The following is a 27,845-nucleotide window of genomic DNA, read 5'->3' on the forward strand; positions in this document are numbered from 1 at the left end:
CACACAATACGTTTTTTTTTTTTTTGTTCATCCACACTATGTCTTTATATGGCACAGACCACTATAATAGCCACCCACCTCATTAGCATTTGACGAGATGAAGTTGGCCACTGGAAAGATCAATCAAGTTCCAGTTTATTACAAACATTCTTGCAAATGGAAGCAAGTTTCAGCCTTTAACTTGATTCACTATCTTAATGTAAATATCTTGTTCAAAGAAATGTTATAAATTGGAGGTCTGAAACAGAAAACAATGTGTGCACTACTATTACAACACATTTTTTATCTTACAGGTTTTCAGATGTCTTGTTCAGGTTGTTTAACGATTAAAACTTTTCAGATGCAAGTGCAATCTTGTTCCCTATGTGTCTCTGTATACACAACATTTTTCCTGTAATGGGTCATTATTATTGCTTCTTCTACACTACCACAAGTTTTTCACACCTTGCATTTGCATCCAGAGATTTTATTTGAAGAAAAAGAGCACTCCACCAAAACCATATTTGTATATTAAAAATAATCTGCTATTTTGACTAAAATTACATTGTGAAATTTAAATTTGGCTCCAAATTTGGTTTCATAATTTGATGTTAAATAATTGACTATTGCCTGATCCTTCAGCAATTTGTGGATTTTTCTTTTGGCTCCCAGCAAATGTAGAACTACAGCAGAATACTGCAGAGAAAAAATACAAACAAAACACTTGCGGACCATCATCTTTAACAGTGTAGTTATGCCCAATTTCACACTTTCTTCACTTTACGTGGGTGGAATAATTCTAATGCAATTCTACAACGGTGAGATTTAATGTCTGGAAGAAGTTTGTTGACATCAAGAACTTGTGGTAATGATCTTTTATAAAAAGTCATGATCCACATACTGTCCAAATAGGGTTTTGTAAAACCTTGTGCTTGTACCTAGAAGGTGTGACGTGTCGTACACAAGAAAACGGTGCTCTATATGTCAACAGTTCCATAACTTTAATTTCTTTGAAAAATATTACCAACTCTTTGTGCTTAGCTGTCAACTTTTATGTCCAGGGAAGCATCGACAGTATGAAGTGATGTCATCATCATCATCATCATCATCATCATCAGGAAATGGATTACAAAGTAAATAATTAAAAACTAAAAGTTAAGTCCTATATAGACGTTACAGTCAAAGAAAAAAAAATAATTTCCCATAAAGTGCAAATTAAATTAGTTCCAACATACATGTTGTTTGACATTCTTCTTATTGCCTGTAGACATTGTTGGCAAAGAATGAATATTGTACAAAGTTGGGGCACAGTTAGGACAAAATATTTTTGACAGGAGAGGAAACAACAGTGCTTAGAAGATGCGAGGCACTTATATGGCTGCATTATTCACCAGTTGTTCATGCACCACGCGTGGAATTTAACATTAAGCCAGAAAGAGTGGTTGTACAACAGCTGAAAACGTTACATTTTGATTTAAGTTATTCAACACTCCTGGATATACTATTGATGCATTATAACAAACAAATCTGCATAGCCACAGTAGTCTACAAGTGTTTACTGCATTTCTTGTGTTCTCTTAAAATATATTTTTTAACTGCCTTATTTAAAAAAAAAAAAGTTTAAAAATGTTACAAAATAATAGCTTGAAAAATTATAGTAAAATTAAAAGACTTTGAATCTACAAGACAAAAGCTACACAACTAATGAGAAGACTAAAGAGACTATGCAGATGCTATGCTTCCTGGAAGAAAACGTTCACTTGGACCATTTTTACTCTTAGAAACACCATCAACCCTTGGAGAACTTAAAAAAAAAAAACCATCTTACATTCAATCAACCGAGACTTTTACAGCAGGAAGTTATCCATTTTCCACAATCAACACTTGAACTGTTGATCTGTAAGCACGAATTTATGCGTTCAAAAGCTAAACATGCTCTTCAAAAAAGTGGAACAACCCTTTACAACCTTACATTCTTGTAGTGTGCTTTCATATGGTCAAGTAAAACCATCTCTAAACAGAAAGAAATATTCATTCCCAACTTTATGCCAAAGCTTTACATTAAATGGACAAAGACATATAGAAGCAAGTCATCTGCAAACATGGATCTAGTGTGAATACTTCTCATTGTCATGGACACTGTAGTCAAAGGGGTCAAGATTTAGTAATAATTCACAATGAAATTATTCTATACTGAAGTTTAAGTAAAGCACAGACTTGACCAATTACTGACATCATTTACTTTTAAACCATAAAATAGGGGGGCGGGAGGAAATCTATCAGTTCAAGCAAAAATATGGTTCCTGTAATATATTCCTTCGCTTTTCACTGGAACTTTAAATAAAATGCAACCACCACAAACAAAACAAACAAACAAAAAAAAAAGATAAATCTGCTCTTTCTGCACATCCTTTTTAAAACGGTCGGTAGGAGATAAATGTGCCGTCAGCCCCCACCAGGACATTCAAGCAGAAATGCAGCTTCATAGCGTCAGTCACCACTGACCTACTCTGAGATGTATAATCAATGTCAAGTTGTCCACATGACGGTAAACAAAGGAACAATGCTCCCTGCTTTAAATGTATAGTACATTATTTACATAAAAAGACATGTAGGGAGCTGCTCAGTAGTCCATGAGAAAGCACAATAACAAAACTGTCCACACAATTTTTTTTTAAACAAGTACAAATAAATAAATGATTATCAAGTTTATCAATATTGCGTTCTTTTTGTTGTTTTTTTTTCTTTTCCCTTTGTTTTTATTTATTTATTTTTTTTTAAATTACAGCAGTCCTGTCAGAGTGAGGTTTATTGCGGTGTGGCACACAAGCGTGGAAGAGATACTCTGCGGCGCGGTGAACTAAACAGATTACCGAGGGTTTTCTGTGGTACCTGAAAGTTACGGTTTCTAAGTGAAGGCTTGGTAAAGACCGCTGAATGCACTCCTGACCAGAGAAAGCTGCTTTGGGATCCCGTAAAAGGTCTCAAACCAGAACACCATTAAACGATCCCGTTAGATTCATCAGGCTCCCTTGGGGGGGAAAAAAAAGTCACACAGATTATGACAGGCAGGGCCAACACAAAAATATTCAATATTTCCATGAAGATTTTCTCAACTTTCCATAAAACTCCTAAAAGGAATGATAAATCACTCCAGTCGAGTTTCACTGGCGGAGAGATTCGTCTGTTAATTCTGAGCAAACAATGAAAGAATAAGCAAAGGTTCTTGCTTATGTGTGAAATGTTCCACAGCATGGGTTGAAAATATGCAAATTTTGTATGCTGTTACGGCAAGGGCTCGCAAAATCTGTAATATTTTATTAAAACATGCATCTATCAAGTGTCTGATTTTCGAAATAAATCAACTGGAGTTTAGAGTAATTTTCTGGATTTGAATAAATAGAGGATTTTAAAAGGACATTTTAAGTCTTTAAAGACTTTCAGGCTTGTTAGCTAAGTGTTTTACAATCTCTGGTATTATTCAGAAGCTGGGTTTAAAGACTAGATAGATTATTGCCATATTCTACCAATGTTCACATTCAGGCAAAGGAACATTCCCAAATCAACCAAAGAAGGCTCATTTGTTGTCTTACATCAACCTTATTCCTAAAGTCTATCATCTTTATTCAATGACGCATTTCTTTCATGACTTGTTTTACGCTGGAGAATCACATTTAAAAGTAAATGGATTATGCAGCAAGACTGTTGGTGATGTTTTGTGGCATTACGACCTCCCAGAGACAGAAAAACAACAAAAACAAAAAAATAGATCAATATGCTAAACCAGCAACTCACACTTAATAATTATGCTCTTGGTCCACCATTTTTGCCCTGCCGGAGATTTTCTTTTCAACTCCGTGACTTGTAAAAGGTAGTGTACGTCCAAAGCTATGGCTAGTGGATAAGTTCTGTTCCGATCAGGTGGGCTCGTCTCACCTGAGACGGATTAGAAAAGTTCCATTTTGAGCCCACTTTATGAAAACTCCAATGTGATACAGCCAAAAAGGGGCCAAATCTTTGTTTCTACTTTGATCTGAGAGAATCCAAACAGTGCAAATCATGTACGAATCCGGAAATTCCAGAAAATTGGGAAAAGTCAAATGAAAAACATCCCATAGACCCAGCTTTGTTTGCCTTCCTTAGTCCTTCGCATAGCACCGTTCAGTCCACTTCAGTTTGGTTTTAGCTCTTATCTCCACGAGCTCCACACATAAAACTCACCAGATTCGCAGATCATCAAGTGTAGATCCATAGAACATAGGGTTTCCTTATCTCCACAAAGTGCTAAGCCGTTCTAGGTCCAACAGTTCTTTGATTTCATGCTAGGTCCAAAATATCGGTTTTAACTCGTGTGCGCATATGGATGTCTGATTTGTGTGCATGCCTGTACATATGCATCAGATGTTTACGGTAGAGTTGGTGCTGTTCATATGGACTCTCATCTCCTGAATACTTGTGATAATTTTCTTCTGGTGTCCGGCCAGGTTGACTCCTACTCTCCGGAGATCTCTGCAACACAGTGAGCAAACGATGGAATGGTATTTGCAATGCGATCTGACGACATAAAACTTTAAAACATGAGTCATCTATTTTTTAAATTAACATACGTCTTATTTAAATCATCCCAAAAGAAAGTGGTCTTACTCTGATGTCATTTGAGCAACTGTTTCGAGCGAAGAGTAGCCACCCTCCATGAAGAGCTCTGTGTACCGGCCCATCTTGATGGAGTCGAGCCACTCTCCTATAGTCTTGCTTCGAGTGCCGCAGTCTCCCTCTACACTGGCATGCTCCACTAACAAGTTGGAGACCCTAGCACACGGATGGAGATTATGAGAAAAAAAAACAATTCCAGAAACATAATTTATCCACTACAAACGGCATTTCTGTGGCGAATCAGTGTGTGGCCTCCTCTAAACAGATTACTGTCAAACAAAGAGAAATTCTTCAAATAATTTTAAGCACATGTGGTCCAAGTAGACAAAAGGATGCGTTTCATAACGTTATTATAAATTGTAAGACCTAGATGTGCGCAGAGTTACACACACTGATTTTATAGCCCGTAGCTCAACCCATCAGTCCCAAGAGTTACCTGTGAGGCTTCACAGATAATGCAAGCTATGCACCACCACACAAAGCTGCAAATGCTTTCCCCCCTCAAAAGTCTTTATCATTCAGCTCACTCTTGGTGCTGACAAATAGAGCTCCCCATGCTATCAAATGAAACATTCACAGTAGGTAACAACATTTTCCATGCTACAGCAGGAACGGGAGGCTGCTGTAGAAAAAGGTCTGGGCTTATAGGCAGGCCTTTAATCTCGACAGCTGTCACATGTCATTGTATATTAGACACGGCACTAATTTAATTTATTAAGCATGCTTCAATATGTATGCATGTAGAAGTTCACTTTAAAGCTTTACAAAGAAAAAAAAAAAGGCCATTAGGTGTCTAAATGGCATTCATAAGCGACTTTATGCAATTGGACAGAGATGAACTATACATAATGGGAAATTCTAAACATTAAACTGAAGCAATGCTTTTTAATTGACTTTTCTAATGTTTTTACTGAAGTGTACAAAATGTCAAAGCTGATTTAATTAGGAGTTTTTGTTAAAAATAACTTGTGGTTGTGGATCGTCCTGCCATACCTGTGTGAGGAATTGACCAACTTTTTTAATGAACATGGGTTGCGAATAAACTTGTCAAGTAGACAAACTATTTCATCAAACTTAGGCCGACTGCTGCGCTCCCGCTGCCAGCAGTCCATCATCAGGTGGTACAGGGCCTCGGGGCAGTCCATCGGGCCAGGCAACCTGTAGCTCTCCTCTACTGCTTTTATAACCTGCCAGCAAATCAAAGAGACAGAGACACATGAGGGCGACTTGCTACGAGAAAGATTTCCTATCAATCCAAGCCACAAAAGATTGGTTGTGTTCTAGTATCAAGTATTTTAAGTTGCATACTTAAAATTAACACAATCAATGGCATTCGAATGCTTGAACATATGTTTGCTTTGAAGTTCAGTGAAATATTGCACTATATTTCATCAGTATTACAATGCCTCGGTTTCCCTCATCTACTTTTTTAACACAGCAATAGCTATAACACAGGCTAAGTTACAACTGACTCTACATAAACAGCAGCAATCTCAAACTCCTGTCTCCAGCTGACGATCTGTTCATGCACCGCACTTTGATGAAGAGCTTCGCTAATGCTAGCATGCTGATTCTGTTTCGTTAACACTCGTCTATAATTCTGTCTGTAATATGTTTCATCTGGCTCCAGGTATTGATGGCCAAACAAAACTTGCAAAAATGGTTTCATGCACTTTATTGGACATCAAAAGATTCTTCTTCAGAAAAGACAAGTTGACATTGTTTGCATGTTGTATTTGTTCTTTTATTTATTTTTTATTGTCTGATGTGGTTTTTAAACTTGTGATTGACTTAGAAGATTACAAAAAGTTACACTAAAATATGAAAATGCAATAAATTTGGCCACAAAGAAGTGCACACATTGCACCTGTAGTGGGTGAGTGAGTGTGGTTGAAGGGATCAACTGGAATGATTTACATTATTTCTGTTTGTTGTTATAGTCAAAGAAAATACCACTGGTTTTATATTTATTGCATGATTCATTTGCTGCTGAGATACATGCATAAACATCTCCTTCACTAACTGCATCTGGGACAAACTACACGGAGTGGGTTATCTATAAGTGCTGTAGATAGCACAAGTGGATTATATCCACATTTGCTCCTCATTAAGAGTAAGAAAAATGCTTTCTTTCACCTGACCAAAATCCTAACTACAGGCACTCCATGATTTGGCATCTTTGAGAAGAGCGGGTAGGGCAGGTCAACAGACAGACCGAGAGCTGCAGGGGCCAATACAGTTTCTCTTTTTTAGCATTTTTCATTCAAGACACTGATAGCGGTCCATTGAAAACATCTTACATGCTTAGAAGATGTGCAATACCTTACGACAATCATAAGGACTTTCCTGAATTTTTACTGATGAATTTATTTATAATTACAAATTACAGCTCAAGTCAGTATACATCTATTACAGTTAATGAGATTATGGCAGATGCATCTTATCTTGGCATGTGGGCATTTGTACTAGCAAGGACTTTGGATTCAAAATTGTCCACACCTCTTTATTTTGAGGCATAAATATCAAGAGCAAAACATGATGTAGCACTCAACAAGTACTAACTTTTCCACAGTAGGACTGTGACACACTTCATCAATGCAATGTTATTTTGAAATAGATTTCCATCCCGCAACATCTTATATCTTAATACTTGCTCCAAGGATGTCTCTGTGCTCTTTATCTGACCTTACTTTAAACTCCATGAAGCAGCAACCGGACCCCCGTTCAGCATAGAGTAACAGGACATTGAATTACTTGTTTACTTGTGCCGCATAGCCCAGTTACTCATTTTTGCAACTAAGAAGATGCAGTACTAAATCATTTTTTTTATATAAAGGGAAACGGAGTTGAATGAATAATAAATAAACTCCATCTCCTTCCGTTGGAGCCTGCAGTGGAGAGCAGGCAGGAGTTTTCAGCTGAGATCCACCAGTGCAAGACGCTGCAGGGAATTGATTTGTTGAGTTCATGACAGCCTTTACTTTGGTTAAATTCCCACAAAAGACTCGTACGATAACACTCCAATACACACAGATGCGTTGAAGTGCATGCATACACTTCAGCTAAAGTGCAAGAAAAAAAAAAAAAAAGCACCGCATCAGACATCACTGCTGGCTGAGAGGGAGAACGACTGCACTTCACACTAGCAGGGTGCAAAGATCAGAGACCGAAGAGGGAAGAAGAAGGAGCGGGTGGACGAAAGGCAAAAGAAAAAGAACAGAGACAAAAACTGCATTTTAGAGAGACAAGAGAGGACGAGAAACTGAAAGGGAGAGGGAGAGAATGGGAGACAGAAGGAAACAGCTTAGAGAACGAACATTCGAGCCTACACTTTCTTGTGCAGATCAGAGAAAATCCCGCATAACGCTTTCAATTAAACATCAAACGTCTTCTCCTCTCCTTCCCACTCATCCTCATCTTCCCTCCTCTCCTACCCTTCTCTAGTCTTTGAGATAGACAGCCTAATACCCAAAAGGAGGGAGGAGTCTAGAAAGGTCACTAAGGGGCTGTGTGCACATATGTTGCCCGTGTAAATGAGTGGGTGGCTGGGTAGTGAGTACATATGAGGAAACACTACGTATCCAAGCATATACTCTGTTGTTGTTAAAACATGCATCCGTAAGACGATTACTTTTCACAAAACTTACGTCTTGATTGGACATATCCCAGTAGGGCCTCTCTCCATATGACATAACTTCCCACATGACAATCCCGTAACTCCACACGTCGCTAGCGGAGGTGAACTTCCTGTATGCAATCGCCTCAGGAGCTGTCCAGCGAATAGGAATCTTCCCTCCCTGCAACAAAAGATGATATTCAATAATGATTTAGATATCTCTGTCTATTTGAAAACCCAATTGTTTTACACTGAAGCAGCCATATGCACATGTCCTAACAAGAGTTTGTGAACATGATACAATAAAGGACAAAAAAACAAACAAAAAAAAAAACAAACAGACTACAGCAGAACAGGAAAAATGTGAATGCAAAGTAGGGCTCATCACCAAATCAGTCGCAGTAATTAGCCAGTTAAGAAACATGAGGTGTTTGTAAATGCCCTACAGTCCCAACTGGCTGATTTCTCATCACTATCATACGTGCTGCAAATAGCAAATCACAGCATTTATTAATACCACATGCCAATGTTCAAAAGAAAAAAAAAAACTGTGCTAAATAACTGAATAGGAAATGTCGCAAGCAGATTCAGCTGAAAATAGTGGCTGTAAGTGCAGCTCTATGCGGCACACTGACCTACTTAACACCACGGGTGATACTGGAGTAAACAGCAGTAAGAAGAGAGACAGTCAGGGATTCCACTTCTACAGCCTTCCTCCTGGCATGTGAACCACCACCTCGGGCATCACTTTGGGGAAAATGTGTTCAGGGTGTTGTGTTTTGTATGATGATACATAAAAAGTTACATTTTAATCTCATCTGACCGAAGCAACTTCTTAAAAATATTTGCTCCATCTCCTACATGGCATGCATTTTATTGAGAGAGTTGAGAAGAAGATAAGATAATTTTATTAGTCCCCCATAGGAGAAATTTATCTTGGAAGCAGTGACAAAACCACGTTACAAAAATGAAACAAAATTTCAGGACTCTAAGCCCAAAAAGTATCAATCTCACCATGTTAACAATCCGATACCGATAGTGACTTGGCATCGATATTGTCGATATTTTGGATCGATCCACCCACCTCTAACATAATTGCAAAGGTCTGCTTGGACCCAACATATGCCATTACATTCCAAATGTCGGTGATTCACAGTTGGCATGTTGGTAATATATTTAACTAGCTTAATGGACTCCAAACGCCCTTAAATACCACACTTGATATATTTTTATTGGTTGAAATGCTGAAGCTCATCCCAAGCAGTGAACACATTGTACATTGGTATTACAAAAACACAAAATAGCCATAAAAATGTTACCAAATCGTTCATTCATCACCACTATTTTTTTTTTTAGCAATAGTATTACTATTACGTGTTTTCAACATCTTGTGCAACCATGTCTTTGTAGGTTGTCAGTTTTAACTTTATGGCCAACCTGACCTGCCTTTTGTGTTTCTTAACTGTAATAAAAAAGTATACTTTTTAGATTTTTACTTTTTTAGTTTGAGTTTCCTAGCTCTAATAAAACAAAAGGCAAACATTTCAAGAAGTGGGAATTGTTATGCAGTTTAAGACACTGCATAAATTGTAAGTTTTAATCCTGTGATTACCATTTACAGCGGAAGAAGCCGGTGTTGTCAATACACGGTACAGAGTACAAGCTCTGCTGAAAAGAAGCACAGATTAGACCACGCAATCTCATTCTATCATCTATTGCTTTGTAGTTGTTTGAATAATTCCTTAATGTTAGATAAATCCATTCCACACCCTGTGGTTCCAAATAATCATTTGATAAGTACAGCTGCAGACTGAGAAAAAGAAAATATTTTCGTTGCATTCAGACAGCAACCAAGAACAAACTGTAATTGAGACACTTCCTATGCTAATGAACACAGATTTAGGAACGCCATTGCAGGGACAACTTTCCCCCACTTGCATGAAATCCTGATCCAAACTGTCGGGGGCCTGAGATTGCTCTACTCATGTTCCCTCATCTTCATTATAATGCTTCCTTAGTAAAGATATAAAAAAAAGGGTTCAGAGGGACACTGCTGAGTTCCACAGGAAAAATGTGTTTTCAGCTGATGAGTAGTGAAATTAACTTGATGCAGTATTGATGAATACAGCAGCAGGATATCTCGGGGTCTGATTATTTCAAGGATGTGAATCATGTTATTCTCACTTGTAGGGGAACGAGGAGCTTGATAGCGATAGAAAGAAAGAGACCGAGAAGGGATGCGGCCTGGCAGTGAGAAGTGAGTGACAGGATATTTGGCGCCAAGGCAGAAAGACTTGGTGCTAATTGAGTGTTGTGGAGCCCGAGTCGAGTACTAATTGGTCCTCCACTTGCAGCAAGCCGCCTGTCTCTGGCTAGCAAGACGACATTCAGCCGAGGATGTACGGCTCAATTTAAAGCCGGCTGCTGTCAGCTGTGTGAGTGCGTGAATATACACATGCATATTTTAGCTGTGTTGTGTCTGAGTTTCTTTATTTATTCCAAAGTTTGACACACTAGAGATGCACACAAATTGTATGATTCATTTGGACTTTTCTCTTTCCACGGTAGGGGGAAGTTATGACATAAATCTTCAGTGATTTCAGGAAACAACTGCCTGCGCAAGTTTGAATTTACTGTGAATTTTTCCACAAATCCACACATTTACCAAATCAGACATACATGTTATTGGCACATAGTTGGCTTTAAAACATTGTGGATAGATTTTTTTTTAAAATGGTTGAAGTGAGTGTAGAAGGTTTATTCCTGCTTGCGTTGCTACAAAACTAGCTCCAAAGTGTGTTAATTGACCTTTGGACATTAGTTTTTCCAGATACCACATTATGCAAGGATTCAACCTTCTTGATTTCCAGATATATATAAAAAAAAAAAAGAGTACAATCATTCAAAAACAACTCAAGAACCACCGAGTTTATCACCGACTTGAAAAGTGTGAGAGAAGGCGCAGGCCAAAGAAAGCATTTGTTCCAATACCGACATCTTTAATCAAAACTGGAATTTGCAGATGACTTACTGTAAGTCATAATACATAGAGTCATAATATAAAACATTAAAATCTTATAAACACAAAGTAGCGTGTTAAGCCTCACCCGTGTGGTGTATGCTGCCTCTGCATCATCTTCCAGGACTCGGGAAAGACCAAAATCAGACACTTTGCACACGAGGTTGCTATTGACAAGGATGTTACGCGCTGCCAGATCCCGATGGACATAACCCATGTCTGACAGGTATCTGAAATGATTCGACACAATGGTTAGAATAAAAAATAAGCATTGTCCGTGGTTAGCAAGTTCCCTCAAGATGTGTTTGTGTCAAAACAATATTTACCTCATGCCAGATGCGATGCCCCGCAGCATACCAACCAGCTGGATAACCGTGAACTGACCATCGTTTTTCTAGAGTGAACAAAAATTCAGGACACAGGAAGGTATAAGCTTGAAGACATCCAGATCCAAAACTCATAAATCTATTGAATACATCAAACTGATTTCATATAATGTTAAAATACAGAGGATAAAGGAGAAGAAATAAAAACGTTTCTATGATGTTCTTGTTTTTCAATCAAAGAATTCTTAGTTTGGCTCATCTCCGTGGCTTTGTGATGAAACTCTCTTGAAGAAATCTGGTTGAATCTAATTGCATGTCTTTTGTTCTGTAAGTCCAAAGGTCAGCAGTTTGTAGAAGTGAATCCGTAAAACAAAAACACAAAGAAAGACTGGCAGACATGGGATGGCAATGCTACTGAAAGATCCGCTGTTTTTTTCCAGGCTGCCCTAACCGCAAAGTTAATTAACCTACAGTGTAGAATCAATAGCAAACACTTCTCTGCATACCCAGCTTTAACCTGTACAACTCAACTTTGGTAAGGAAGCATTCAGGACTACTAATGAAATGCACATTGACCTCTGTGCATGTGGCAGCATTTTCCATCCTTAAGAGACTTAAATTTCTCTCAAGTAAAGTCAGTTTAAATATGAGATGTACAACATAAATGCTTCAGAAAATTATGAAATCAATGGGAATGCACAAATGCACATCCATCATGGTATCTTAAATAAATAAATAAATAAAACAAAAGGACACTTCAAATGGGGTTTAGCTTTATCAGCATCTTGCCAAAGCCAGTTCTCTGTGGATGTACAGACTTGTGTCGTTGAAAATGTGCCCTTCTTTAGAGACACGCCAACTAAGAAGAGATTTAAGTGCTTACATGCGTTGCCCTACTGACATGGGTTTTCTAATTTCTAACATTGTCATACAGGACAGTGTGCTGGTTCCAAATCCAAAATAAGGAATCTCAATATACGATAGCCTAGGTCTGAAAAGACCTCGGCTATCCTAAATGTGACCAACAGACCAAGCAGCTGCCTGTTCCAGGATGAACTCAACTTCCACCGACGGAGATGAACAGCAGCACTTTTTGGAGCAAAAGAACGATTTCCTTTACTAAGCGCAATTGGTGGTAGTCTGTTACCAAAAGCTGGCCGATTATTTTTCATTGATTTTTTTATTGCGTTTCCCCCCAGTTTGACTCTTGCTTCTTTGATATAAAAAAAAAAAAAAAAAATGGACCAAAACCCAGAAATGTGCTTTAAAACAACTTTCCTTTACAATGCAGTGAAACTGACAGATTTTTGGCTGCTTTTAGTTTCCAAATCAGCTTCAACGGTTTAAGCTTAATTACTATGTTAGATACAATGACCAATGCATTGAGTCGTCGTCTAGAAGTTAAATAATTAATTACGACTGTTAGTTAAGTGGTTAATTTTTGATTAACCTTTTTGTAACATAAATATTAATTCTGGGAAAATGGTCATTTTCTCAACTTCTTTTAACTGCCGTGTCAAGTCAGCCGAGAGGTAAAGAAGTAATCTTTCACACTAGTTTGAGACTTACGTATTCAAGCAAAAGAATATAGTTTAGCTCATCAGTGCTACACTGAGATCCCACAATGTCATTTTACCTAAGCTGGCCCCCATATGTATGACTTACTTTAGTTGTTCAGTAAAAAGGGATTTACTGCGCTGTATTTGTATTTAGCCCAAGAAGAAATAACTTATTTTCACTTCACCCGGGAACACTGTCAAAACCGTCATGAATGTGTGTGAGGTTGAGCCACAGCAGAGTCTACGACTCTATTAAAGCCCTTCGGGCATCACAGTTTTCTCACAACAGTAAGCCACATCACAAAAACTCTTTATGCCAGCCAAACAAGCAAACAGTTGTGGCGTTAGACAAAATAAAGGGGGAGAGAAGCAGGGTAAAAATAGCACCTATAACATGTTTATACCGCTCAAGCAGGTGGTGTGATATGGGACTCCTCGTGGTTTCCAACTCATTAGGGCTTTATTGCACTATCAATAATGCAGAATGCTGTCAGGAACTGAAACGGTGGTTCTACTTTTGTCATAGTGAAAACTATGAAGTCGGGAAGTTTACAAGGCGTCATATGGGTACTCAGAGGCTGATGATGTGCTAAACTAGATCTGACCCAGGACTGTCATTGCCGATTGCTTTGGAAAAGCACCGGGACGCTCATTCAGACAAAGCTGACACTTTGAGTTCCTGCCAGATTAATGGAAAGCAGCAAGTGCCTGAAAAGGAGCTTTGGTTTACTCAACCCAATGACAGCTTTCACTGTTAGTTTAAGCTTCAGCTCCTTCCAATCCAAATGTAAACTCTCCAACCTTCCTCTCATCCAATCTCCGTGTTTCCACAGCAGGTTTCCAGCTGAACCACAACACTCCTTTTCCCCCAAGATGGTTTCCAACTTTAGTTTTCCTTTAGTACTACAACTTTTCCCATCCATCCACAGCATAGCATCCCACTTACATGTGAAATGAGAGGTTAAGCCAAAGATGTGAGTTATCAGGGGTACAATGTATTGTCCAAAGCTCTGACAGCTAATCCAAGACTGGGCCCAGTCACTGGTTTTCTCCTGACTGTGTCATTTACACCAGCCTCAGTACACCAGCCATCCATGTAATTACCTCACGGGGTTTTCTGTGGCCCTTCAACTGCTGGTTCCCAATATCCCAGGCTTTTCTTTTGCCATAAAAGTTTATAGCCAAAGGCACACCATACAGTCCTGTCAGCAGTTTCCACTGACCACAGCTCTGTCTCTGAATATCGCCTCGCAGCATCCCCCTTTTCCATACAGTCACACTAAGAACATCATGTTTGGCTCTGATCTACTTTGCCGTTGCAGCACAACTACACTTCAAGGCGCCAATATCACCCAAATCACATGACCTCATTTTGCACACTGCTCTATTTAGCCACCCACCTCAGAAATATACCCTTTTCAGGCAGAATTTAGTCCTCTGCGCCACCTGAGAATTTTTGGTATTGTAATCACTGAATAGACTGGAGACGGCTCATTGCATTCAGAGCTATGCCAGCCTGCTTCTTAATTACAGTTCATTTTCTGCTCTCAGTAAAGTCTAGTCTTCACAGCCCAGATACTATTCTGGAGTTGAGTGCTCAGATGACTTTCAAATTTTCTGGTAAAGTGATCTGCAACACATTTAAGGTGAGATATGATGCTAAAATAGGTAGACTGTGTTGAAAATGTATTCAAAGCACATTCCCTCCGCACCTTCTTGGAATATTTAATATCACTGGATGTTATATCAAGATTTCTCAACTGTTCCACCAGCAGAGAAGTGGGACTGCTATTGAAAAATGCACAAAGACAAACACATCAGTGTCAATTACGCTTAGAATATATCAAAATAAGAGTGTCTGGATCATTTTCTCAATAACTGGTAAATATACTGCAGCGTGTTTGGCAGAGAGATCATCTCTTGAACAAACACTGAGTGAATGCATTTTCTTTATAAAGTCCATCATTGATGTGCGTGTGAATGACTTGTTTTATGCAAAAACAAAACAATTATATGTACCAGCTATTCACTTCTCTTAAAATGTGAAGAATAATTGATTTAACTTCAGTTGGTGACAAACTTGCTTGGCATATCAAAATTAGATGATCTTCTGTGATTGTATTTTTTTATTGTAAGTTCACAAGTTTGATTACTATTGTTGTGGTAGCCTGATTTTACAAATCCAAACTCTAAACACTACATAAAAACTACAAGCTGGAAAAATAGCAAGAGCAGCAGATCCCCCCCCCAACAAACGTTTTCCCTATTAATCCACGGTCTGAATCTGATGCTTCAACTCTCTTTCAAAACGACATGATGTTCAAAATCAGTATGTTTTAGAGCTTGACTATCATTCAACTGCCAGATTCTTAAAAAAAGATAGACACCTACACAAATAATGAGTTTGTGATGTCACGGTTTTGATCATTTTTTTGTTAGGCTTACTGGAGGTAGTTCATTTTTTGTTTTCTTTTGTTCAATTTAACTGTTATTCCCCACTCATTCTCAGTCCAATCTCTAAAGCAGTTTTGAAAAAATATTGCTTTTTTGTTGGACCACTTTACTCTCACCTATGAATCACTGAGCCATAAAAATAGGTTTCTTAACACACTAGTGTGTGTACACATTGTCCTACGGTGAGCAACACAAATGACAAGGTACTTATGACTCCAATTATTATCCGAATCAGCTCTCTTCACACTTTTTTTTTTTTTTTATCCATCATCAGTTCCCCATGAACCTGCCTTTTGTGAATTCTGATCTTTTCCCACACCTACCTTTAGAAAGGTATCCAGTGAGCCGTTCTCCATGTACTCAGTGATGATCATCACAGGCTTGCCTGAGAGGTATGAAAAACACATTTTACTAAGATTATGCAATTATGTATAGTAGATTATGTAAGATATAAAGGTGTGAGGAGAAATTATAAATGCTCTAACAACATAAAATAAAATAGCATACTGACAAAAAAAACAAAACATGTTTATCAGTTAGGAATTACTTTCAATTAAAGCAACTCTTATCACAATTGCTCTAAACGTTAATGATGCACATCATAAAGCCGCAGCAGCTAATCAATTACAAAAAAAAATGTTCACTCTGATGGCTGACAGAAACTCCAAACAAGAGTGGAGGCTTCATAACCAACAAGAAAGTCTCAGGAGTAATGGAAAACCTCTAGTCTTCAATAATACCTTTTCTTCTGTTTGTCTTTTTGGCACTGAATTACACAGGTTCAGGGTGGGATTTAAAAAAAAAATCAGCTTTGGAAATCATTCAGGTGGACTTACTCTTGGTGACGACTCCCTCCAGGCGGATGATGTTTGGATGGTTAAACTGGCCCATGATCGATGCCTCCCACAGGAAGTCCCGCCTCTGCTGCTCCGTGTAGCCTGCTTTCAAGGTCTTAATGGCAACCTGGATCTCTCTTTTGCCAGGCAGCCTCAGGGGTCCGCTGCACACCTCACCAAACTCCCCTGCGGTGAAAGAAGAGACATCCTTGCAGGCCTCAAAAATGATCTTGTTTGGAAATGGAAAAATAAGAAAAGAAAGGTGAAATAAATCCCTAAATAGATGCAATACTTGACCTATGTCTGAAACTGGTATAATATTAACATATGGAAGCTAATTAGTAGTGCCAATCTATTGTTCTTATTTTAAAAGTAACAGCAATTCAGATTCAATTCTTTTAGTTTCTGAAATATGTTGCAGCCATCCAGACGAGCTGCTTTGTTGCGTTAAAAGATCCATCAATATGTTGGGTAAATCTGACTGCAAATGCGACGTACAGATTTACGAGACAGAGGAAAACATGGTGTATAAAAGTTTAGGTCAATCCATCAAGGGAAATAAGGCTGGCTCTTTTCATTCCATGCAACTTTAAGCACTCTAGTGAATTTAGTGACTCTGAATATATAAATAAAGCAGTCTATTCATTTTTATACCTAGATCAGCTTCCTTCTCTGAATAAGAATCCATTTATCCGCAAGGTATGAACAAACTGAGGCAGGCATGCTGATTTCACTCACCAGCACCGATGATCCTTTCAATAGAGATGCATGAGACGTCAATCTCCTGTGCAAACTCATGCACTGCCTGGTTGGGGTCCTCATAAGTGAGGGGGTCAATGTAAGTACGGACACCAGGGAATTTTACTGCAGAAAAAAAACAAAAAAACAGCACAATTTCTGTTTAGCACTCTGGGTCATCCACTGAAAATGCATCTGACATATTACAAAATGTTGCCACCTTCTCTTTTTTATAGTCATTTAGACAATTACCATTTACCGGTACATCTGATCACAAAGTATTCAGGACTTTTATAATAAAGTTCTGCTAAAACCTCAAAATCATTTACTAGATTTTGAGCAGTAGAAATCTCTCGTATAGTAAATTCAGAGTGTTGGGTGCTGAAGCTAGAATATTGCCTGAGTGGGGCCAAGACCAAAAGGAGCCGCCTTAAAACAACTCCAGTCTCAAAAACATCATAGGATTTTATGTAAATGTTACTTTAGGAACCTTGAAACTACAGCTATGTTTATATTGGGCAGTTGTGTACCAAGAAGCTGATGAATATTTAAATGGGAAATGGAGCTTTGAAGCGGTGTGCACCCAATGACCTTTCTGTATAAAACACGTTCTGTGAACAAAATATGTAAACAAAAAGTAAGGCTGTGTAAACAAAAAGCAACAAAAATTGTGCTCGCCATATTACTTCTTTCTTTTTAAAACCACTTTTATTTTGCCTCAAGCAATTGCTATTATTGGAAATGATTTACAAACTTAGTGCTTTATATGTTAAGGAATTAATCACTCTGAGCCTTTGAAAAGGACTTCAGCTAAAAAAATCTGAGCATTTAGATTTCTCTTTACTTTCTTGCAACTAATGTCAACAAAAGTCTACTTGAAGATGACTGGTAATTCCAGTTTTAAAAAGAGGGAAAATGCATACTGATTAAGTCATTAATAACTTAAGAGACGTCTCAGTCAATTTCATAATTTTACTCTTTTGCAGATTTGATGATTATTTCTTCGAATGTAAAAACTTTGTACCCTATGCATATTCACCAACAGTTCTTCATTATCTTTCCCCAATTAGAGAAGCTCATCAAAACAAAACAAACAAAAAAATATTCTAATCCTATTCTGAGGATTTGACAAACTGCAGACAGATATAAGCCAAGCTATGCTGAAAACTGGTCTGACTGCATCCTTTACTGGTTCCTTGATGTTCTCTGTTGTAGCTGTTATATCCATTACAGCTGGTTCAGGAATTGACAGATGGATAGCAGGGAACAACGCCAAAAATATGGACAAATATATTAAGCTGCCACAACCTATAATGCATCAGAGCATTATGTGTCCTCTACTAACATGGATGTCATTCAGAAAATAGCTCTTGGCACACAGCAGTGACATGTGCACTGCCAGCAGACATTCGGGCTTACAGAGATAAACAGAGACATGACCACTGTCTGACCCCGCCGTTAAACATGTTTAGTGGTGGAAACCTCAGATGAACTTGGATTTGTGCGTACACTGATATTATTGGTGTACCTTACATTTTAGGCTGATTTGGACTTACTGTGACCATTGTGAAAATGCATCTTTTCCTCTTCAGGATCCTGCTTTGCTTTGCTGTAGCCACATCGCCTAATGAACGAAAGACAACATTGAGACAAACTTGTCAGGAAATTTTTTTAAGGAAATACTTTTGTAATTTATAAGGCAGTAATTAATTGAATTTTATCTAATTTTAATGTGCATGATTTCCATTGTAGAAACCAGGAAGCGCACAGAGACATAAAAGGAATAAAGTATAAAACGCAGGAGTTGAATTCAGACATTATAGCCAATGACTGAATCCCAAGTGAACACAGAAAAGCAGAAAATCCTTTCTACATTTTCAGCTATAAATCTAACCCACATTTCAAACTGCTCAAGGTTATTGCTGAAAATGCTGAAAAGCACCACGCTTTGAACACAAACGTGCAGTTTTCCTATATTACAGCTGTCCAAAAAAGCTTCCTTCAACAAAACCAACACTGACTTTTTGTTCACTAGAAAAAGGCCCATTACTTTCCAACAAAAGGTCACATGTTAAAAAAAAACAAAAAAAAAAAAAAACGGATCAAGTGGACCAGCAGTACATTTTTTGTAACCACTTACTCTTCTCCTGTAGTGTTCATGTGAGAAGGGTCGTCTGAGCAACCTTAACTGTCAAAGCCTGAATTAATTTGTATGCTGCTTCCATGTTTACATCCGCGCGTGTTTGTGCTCAGACGGCTCCCGTATGTTGATATTTAGACAAATGGCATCAGAGATAATCGCCGATATTCCAGATTAAACGGGTTGATGGGTTTTTAATGTGATCCTACAAGCAAACACAAACACTGCACGTGTCAATAGAGATAAATAAGTACAATAAACAGGCATGTCTCTTGTGTATTTGCAGAGTTGATTGAATAACAGCCTCATATGGGTTAAAAAAGTCAACCAACTGTTTTGGATGAAGGTGATTAACTATTTTTTTTGTACTTAAATGCAATGGAGCACAATGACACATAAGCACACACATATTGGAATAATGTCCAAATGTGTTGGCCAGCCAGGCAAGAAAAGACTGCTGGGTTTACTGAAGAAGGGCTGTCTGCAGTGTCTGGTGGAGAGTGCTCTATTAGGTGGATGAGTAAAGAGGTATGAGCACCTTTAATGCCTGGGCAGCCTTCCAAGTACATACATATAGTGCTCTCCACGCTTTTATTAAGATTTGTAAAAGGAAGATGTAAAAAAATAAAATAAACCCTCTGCATAAATTTTATGGCAGGAGCATATTCTAACAGCAAACAAGGCTGAAAAATACATCTGGTACTTTGTGTACTTTTATTTAGTGCAGGGAAATAAATCCATACTAAAAAAAATAATTGTTTTGATTAAATCAGGTGGAATAATTATGTGCATCTTAAATCATTATTTAAGATAAATGCAACTAAAGCATTTCTTTAATTTACATGTGATGATTTTTAGGTGATCAGAGTTTCTAGGAATATTTTATTACTAATGGATTCTGTTTCATTTGGGTAAACAAAAATGATCCGACAAAAACGCAAATTTCTCTTAGCCAAAAGCAATCAGAGTAAATGGGGATTCGTATTTATGTTCCCATCACAGACAGTGAGCAGGATAGCAAGGCGGGTTAAAAAAAAAAAAATCTCTAAAGCTAATTTCTTTACAAACCTTATTTGATGTTATCTATATGCTGATGCGAGAAAACAGCATTTTCTGTCCAACCATCACCGAGGCAAATGTGTTTCAGTTTGTGAATCTCTACTGGGACTTAAACTAGAACTGTGAGCTTTGGTTAGATGAGACTAAATTACAGCAAATGCTCCAGGGGCATTTGGCATAAAACACAGAAATAACATGTGGAAAAGAAACTCACTCCCACTTTTCTGTGTGGTTTAGGGTCCTTGATGCTGTGAGCTTAACTTTCTTACAAATGCTCAGGGAACCTTAACAGAAGGCTATTAGAAATACAAAGACATTTTAAGCAAAAAATATGGTGAACTTATTTCTATTAAAAAAATTATGTAGAACAAGTAACCAAAATACATGACCAAATTAAAACCAATAGTCCAGGAGGCACAAAATCAAACTTTGACCATCATGGACACAGGATCCACACAGGAGGAGATTGTGCAAACAGACAAATGCTCAATTAAAGGTGTTTTTAAGTTAAAAAGGGAGTTTTACATACTGTTGACCACAAAGGTACCAATCATTGTGCAATCTTCTTTTTTTTTTACTTTTAAAAACATCATAGCTTTAAGATTATTGCTGAAAATTCTGAACAGCTTTAAAATTGTAGTTTCGTCAGATTTTCATAGACTTTACATAATTATAGGATCAGGCAACATTGATTTATCTCTCATCTCCATTTTTTTTAAGTAGCCCTTTATTTCGAAGACTCCTTCAATCAACTCCAGTCCCAAAAGTTAGATTTACAATCCTCTATAAGCTCTGTCCTCATAACTGCTAGCAGTGATCAATTTAACCATTAAAAGTAAAATTCTTCCTAAGAATCTTTCCGTTTGGTACCGAAGAACTCAGCGAAGCGTTTGTGTCTGCACATATTGCGGTGAAGGAGTTGCACCGTCAAAATAAAGCAAAGAGTGACATTACATCTGCAAAAAAAGATCAGTGGCTGGCCCTTTGCCCACCTGACTGTCTCAGGAGAGTAAAAAAAAAACAACAAAAAAAAACCTTTATAAAGACATTGTTGAACTGTTGTCCCTGACAAATGCTATAAAGACCACGCAACATGAACCAACACAGAGAGGTTTTTCCGAGCACACAAAATAAAACTATAATCAAACAATGCCAGTAATGCTGCAAGTTAAAATAGCATTGTTGGGCACATTTATTATATATTATTGCAAATGCTAATTAATGTCTAGCTCCCCCACCCCCCTACCCTCCAAACGTTTAATGCTTCATTTCTTTTCCTTCATATCTATTTATGCCTCACCGTCCGCTGAGCAAGAATCCAGCAACAACCGCCAGCAGAACCAGCGCCAACGTGATGGCCACCGCTATTATGGAAGCCTGAGCACGCTCGCTGGTGGCAGTTACTGCCAAAAGAAAAAGATGTGAGATTAGACACACGCGGTAAGCACACAAAGCTGCACCTGGCACCTATTGTTGATTGCGTTGTCGCGCTCCCATCTCTGATGTACTCACAGTAAGGGCTCGTCTGGAATTCAAAACGTCGGCTAAATGCGCCGTAGCCTGCTGAGGTCCTGGCTCGTACCTGCGACGCATCATCAAGAATCATTTGCATCATTGTAAACATTTCCATATTCATGTTTGCTTTACTTATTTTGAATTTGATCCTGTGTAGGCTATTTAAATTAGGTGCTACTTTTTGCAATCTATCCCTTTAACAACATCTGTTTTGTTGTCATTACATTGCTTTGCAAAACTATTCATATAGCTTTTACTTTAAAAACTCTAAAATTACAACCACAAACTGTAATGTATTTTATCTGGATTTTAAGATATTTATAGCTCAGGTGCAAACATCAGTTGAATGGACAACTCTTCATAGTCGTATCTAACAATCTGGCCTTTAAGGAATGAAGACACTGCATTTAGTCACTTCTGTTGTGTAATACAGACAAGATGCACAGCAAAAAGTTCCTATAAAATTAGCCCAAAAACAAAATTTTACAATTTGCAGGCAAAATTCCAAGCATAATAATGTCTGAGAATGGTCCTGTTTAAGTCCAGACCTAAATCAAATTGAGAACCAAAGCAACACGCTCAATATGACTGATAATGAGCTACTTTTCTCAGGAGAAAATGGGCTAAAATTTGAACTTTTTTATGTGCATAAAGTATATTTAAGCTTGTGGTTCCAACATGACAAAATGCAGAGAAGGTCAAGTGGTAATTGTACAAATTATCTTACTAATTGTCTTTTTTTATTGTTATTATTTGAAGGTATTACCTGAAAGATGTAGACTGACGAAGGTTTCAGGCCTTCCACCACCATTTCTGTTTCTTTTGACTTTATTATGGTATAACTGGAGTCCTGCTCCTGTAGCAGCGGCAGAGAAAAGAAATTAAATCCACCTCATTAGCTTTTAATCTCTCAGCATGGTGGGCAGAATGACATTCATCTACAAGCATTTGTTTTTCCAATCAGATTTTTGATAATGTATGTACTTAGGACACCTGTGATGTGTGTGTGTCTGTGTGTGTGTGTATGGTAAATGTGTTTTAATCCCTGTGTGCAAGCATCGGTTTCCAAGCTGAAACCACATCAGGTTTAAACACAACTAAATGCTCCTTCCATTAAGCCCGAGGCCATTAGCCGACCACTGACCACAAACTGCACTGTGTTCTCATGTGAACCTTTAGTCTGACCTTCCATAAAAGAAGACATTAGAGCCAGGCAGAGGGAAAAGAGGAAGGGCACAAGAGAAACAGTGATACGGATGAAAGCATCGTATTGCTGTGCTGACCTTAATCCAGTGGAAAAAAAACATATGCATCATCAAAAAAGTCAAACTAGTCAAGAAAACCTTAATACTAAGCTACTGTATTGGTTAACTCATGGCATATCAATGGACAAAAAACACATTTTGATATAAACTGTTATTTTAGCAAATATGCTTTGCTGTTCCAAAAGCCAGTTTCTGAAGTCCATTTTCGTGGAAATGCTTGAGAATTCTGTTTTTTAAACAAGAAATTCTGTTTTTTAAACAAGGAATTCACATTCAGTCAGAAATCTTCAACTGAAAAAGCAAAAGCAAAAAGGGAATCAAATGTTTACAATTTGACCGTAGCAATGTGCAGGGTCTCTTTGTGCTTTTAAATCATAAGAGAAAGGCATGAAATAGAAAAAAAAAATGCAGCTATTTCCAAGAATAAAACACATTTCACGACACCAGCAAACTTATATTTGTACTTTGCAATGATTTCAGTGACATGATTGACATATTTATGCAACTGACATCATTAAACTAAACACCAACCCAAAAGTCTTCCACTCTACTAAAGTTTCAATCTCAGAAAAGAGAAGCCAAGGAATAAATAAATTGTTCACCCTTACCTTTTCAAAATATTTGATCTCGTACTCGAGGATGATGCCGTTGGGCCGGTCAGGTTCTGCCCATGAAAGGGCGATGCTGCTCTTTCCTGTGTGGCCTTTTCTCACTACACTTACCGGGGATGGTGCTGCAAACACAGAAATATACTGTTACGTTATATTACAACAGTTCGCAAATATTATATCGTCTTTCATTATTTGCAACCCACTATAGCAGATTGATGACAGGCAATGCAAAAAAAAAAAAAGATCGTTTCGTGGCCTGGCTTTGACGTAACTGAAAGCAACTCAAGCCTCCATAAATTTCAAACAAGAACTGAGCAAAGTTGCCAAGACATTAAGTAGAAAAAACTAAAACATTTTACAGAATTCAAAATTTCATTACTACTTAAAACAGGAGGATTCTGCTTTATGTTGTTCCTGCAGGTTTCTTACCAAAAAGCCTCCTGGAATCCAGAATTGTTTGAGGTTTTCCTCCTCGGTCCACTGAGTTCTAATTTAACCAGAGATATTGGTTCTGAAGGCAGATTTAGTGCTTAAGGATATTTACAAGCTGAGAACACCTGTCTCTAATTATATACCCCCTTTATATCTTGAAATGGAGCAGGTGCATTTTGATGAGGCCAGAAAGTCAATTCGGCTCCTGCTCACGTCTAGGTGAGACCGTCTCCTGAAGCTACAAAACCTGGCAACCCCTAGAATTTATTGGATGCTGTCAAACTTTCAAGACGGAAACTTAAACAACCCCCCCCCCCCAAAAAAAAAAACAACAAACAAAAATCGATTATTGCTTTCGAGTACAGGTATTGTTTCTATTTTGAGGCAAAGTGAGCCAAGTTGTGTGAGTTTCCATCAATCTTGGAGCCATCCGGTTGTAACCTGAGCTGTTCGGCCATCTCTCAGAGGGACAGTTGGAGAGTTTCTGACACATAAAGAGCTTTTAACCAGGCAAAATGCTCCCTCAGGCAACATCTTGGTGGCGTCCGAGTGTGAGCGTACGTGCATGCTCCCGTGCGCGTGCATTGCCCGTCTTCTGCACAAATGCTAAACAGCGTTTGGATTTCAATAGCCTCAGCAGAACTCCGCAGGGAATAAATCATTGCTACAAACACAGTAACTAAATCCTGAGTGGATGGTTGCACAGAAGTGTTATCTGCAACATCTTAAAAGCCTGAAACTAGAGACCACATAACACACACGCACACACCCACACACCCACACCCACTTTCACTGCTTAAATGGAATAAAGGCAGGGATTCAGTAATGACAGAAGGATTATTTTCCCAGAAGCATCATGATCAACACTGTTCCAAAAAAGTTTAAATCCTTAAAATGGATGCAGTGTTCAGTGCTGTCATAATTGATTACATTTGATTATAATCAACAATTAAATGTACAATCCTTTATTCAGGACTGAATAAAGGATTTAGTTTTCTAACTTATTACTGGTGATTCTAGCAGAATTAAAGATTTTGGCAGTGGTTGCCTCTAGTCAATAGTAGCTGGACAGGAAGCAGTGCAAAGAGAAAAGGGGAAGATGTGCAGTAAGATACCGGGGGCTGGGAACTGAACTGAACGTGCAGCATCTACGTCGAGGAGTGTAGCCTGAGCATACGGTGTGGCTCTCTACTGCTGAGCCATGTCATGCTGCAGCATGGACAGATTTAAAAAAATAAAAATAAAATATGTTTTTCAGTATGCCACATTAATTACTCCAAGGTTCATATCTATTACTGCATTTATTGCAGAATAGATCAAATATTGGAGTATTTGATCAAATACTTGCATAATGCTTGAAGCAGACGCCAGACGTTTGCAACTTTAAGTCATACTTCTGGTTGTTTTTTATGCTGGGGAGTTTGTGTTTGCTGGAAAAAGAAATGTTTTACACTAAGACAAAACATTATACCAGCGAATCTCAAACTGCATATAAACAGATGCAATCATCAAATTTACCAGAACAACTCAAGTTTATACATTTGGCTAAAGCTTGTTTTGGAAACCAGCTGCTATTGTCGTCTGCCGTGGCAAGTGAGCAGTGCACTTACTCTGTGGCGATATTCTAGAGCCAAATACAGGAAAATAGAAAACATGCATACATTTAGAGCAACTATCTTTATGATGCACTGCATTCATAGGGAGTTAATTGTGCAGCAATCTTTGGTACTTAAAAAGGATTCAACCATCAAATGTTATCGACTAAGTATACTTAACTCCTCTTTTGTTATTTATCTTAGTCTTGCACACACACACACAAACCAAATGAAAAAAAAAAATGTTTGTTTGACACTAGAAGACATCAAAGTTGGTGCAGTCTGTTTTTGTGAACATCAACCGTCACGTTCTGAAGGTTAATGTGCCCTCTTCATATGCATCAGCAATTTATTTAGCAGCTCTGGATTTAGCAACAAACAGATGACATTTACCTCCATCTTGTTACAGTTTGTGTACATGTTTCAAAAGAGTGAGAGTGGAAAGGAGGTTGGACAATGAGCATTTTGTTAGGCCATGTGGCAGTGAGTAAGCAGGAAAGTAATGTAGTGATTATTTCATAGTGTCACAAGGGGAAGGAAATGTATACAATACAGGTAAATATTGGTTTTTGGCCAAAACAGCAAAATTGATATCTAAAATTGGCCCAGACTTTCATTTGGGTGCATCCTAATTTAAACATTTGCTAAATTAATTTGCATAAACTGTAAAGTACTTTAATTAGAGATGCATACAGAAATAGACCGGAAATCAGAATCAATTGATTTTAAGCTGAATCCAATCTTTTCCACCGAGTCATCACTTCTTATTTACAGGCTGCAGGACAAGAAAACTGGTTGTGGAAGTCATTACTCAACTCTAAAAACAGCTAAAATCAGTCTTGGCAGGTCAGAGTTTTACAAATATGCTCGTCAGAAATCACACTCACCAAACCTCTGATCGTTGCAGTAATTTTAATATGGGTTTTTAGTAGGAACTGCAGAAGAGTAACAGGCGAGAGAAGATTTGGACAGTTTTGAAAATTATATTGAGGGAAGTGGGAAAAAAAAATACTGAGAAGCAAAATATTAGTGAGAAGATGAGGAGGAGACCTGCTGAAAAAGTGTTGGCAGGGCCCAAGCAACACATTTATTTTAGCAGCAGAGAAGACAGCGTGGAGAAGCGTCTTTGCTTAAACACTTCCACTCCCCGTTAAACCTGCTAATGAGCAACTTCAGAACAGTAACGCAGAACACGAACATGCTTCAGCAACTGGCGTGATGTCATAAGACTAGTTTTCTCTTTGTCCTAAGCCTCGTGGCGATAATAATTTTTTTTTTTTACTTAAAGAGAGATGTTAGAAGCGAGTGAGAAACCACTTCAGAGGACGAGTACATGCCCTTCTCCGGATAAGCACATTATTACATTGCCGAACGAAACCCTGTCAGACTTCTATCTGTCTGCACCATCGCAAAAAATCAATGCGGGCCTTAGACTAACTGGTTTATTATTTTTTAATGATTCTTGGAGAATGTCAGAAAGATAGGGGCACAATAAATCAGAGAGGAGGGAGGGGGGAAGCCTTTATTAGAAATCATGATTTAACCTTATCCCTGCCTGCTCCATGGTGACAATCTCAAGCTAGTAGTGTACAGCAGCTACATGGCCACCATTTAATGTGTTTGTCAATTAAATGCATGTTGGAGTTGTTAAGGGAAGATTTACATGGAAGAATTTTTTTTTTTTAAAGTACCAATAAAATACTCACGTATATCCTCCAGCTACTGCTGTATGTTTTGTCTGCAATGCTATTTCAACAGTGAAGATACTCATGTTTTTATATCTGTAGTTATATACAGATAAAACATATTTACTTGAACTATAAAACATTTTTTTTTTACGGCAATAAGCTCAAACATGACCACATTTCCCATTTTAAGACCAGTTAGTCTTGTCAATTTCTTCTTAAATGTTGACAAAAATATGTTCAAACATTCTTCAAATTGATAAGTTTACCCAGATTTTCTTAGGTTTGGTAGAATTGACTCTGTAGTAGAAATGCATTTTAAACGTTATGACTTTGACCAAACGTTTCGGGTATTTTTCCACA

The 27,845-nt window shown here is 38.0% G+C and overlaps 1 protein-coding gene across 1 annotated transcript in view; it reads right to left on the bottom strand.

Annotated features, from left to right (window-relative positions):
• Positions 1-558: 558 nt before the first annotated feature.
• epha5 (EPH receptor A5) overlaps positions 559-27,845 on the bottom strand; it is a 66,569-nt gene continuing 39,282 nt past the window's right edge. Inside the window, exons 6-19 of the mRNA XM_007563278.2 lie at positions 23,768-23,892; positions 22,661-22,750; positions 21,892-21,961; positions 21,680-21,782; positions 18,737-18,804; positions 17,181-17,306; positions 16,443-16,628; positions 15,930-15,991; positions 11,594-11,661; positions 11,356-11,497; positions 8,280-8,429; positions 5,626-5,819; positions 4,624-4,788; positions 559-4,488 (exon numbers count right to left, since the gene is read on the bottom strand). Coding sequence (XP_007563340.1) covers positions 4,377-4,488; positions 4,624-4,788; positions 5,626-5,819; positions 8,280-8,429; positions 11,356-11,497; positions 11,594-11,661; positions 15,930-15,991; positions 16,443-16,628; positions 17,181-17,306; positions 18,737-18,804; positions 21,680-21,782; positions 21,892-21,961; positions 22,661-22,750; positions 23,768-23,892 — 1,661 coding nt within the window. The 3' untranslated portion in view covers positions 559-4,376. The remainder of the gene's footprint in view (positions 4,489-4,623; positions 4,789-5,625; positions 5,820-8,279; positions 8,430-11,355; positions 11,498-11,593; positions 11,662-15,929; positions 15,992-16,442; positions 16,629-17,180; positions 17,307-18,736; positions 18,805-21,679; positions 21,783-21,891; positions 21,962-22,660; positions 22,751-23,767; positions 23,893-27,845) is intronic.

Source organism: Poecilia formosa, unplaced genomic scaffold (genome assembly GCF_000485575.1).
Source record: "Poecilia formosa unplaced genomic scaffold, Poecilia_formosa-5.1.2 Scaffold146, whole genome shotgun sequence".
NCBI lineage: Eukaryota > Metazoa > Chordata > Actinopteri > Cyprinodontiformes > Poeciliidae > Poecilia > Poecilia formosa.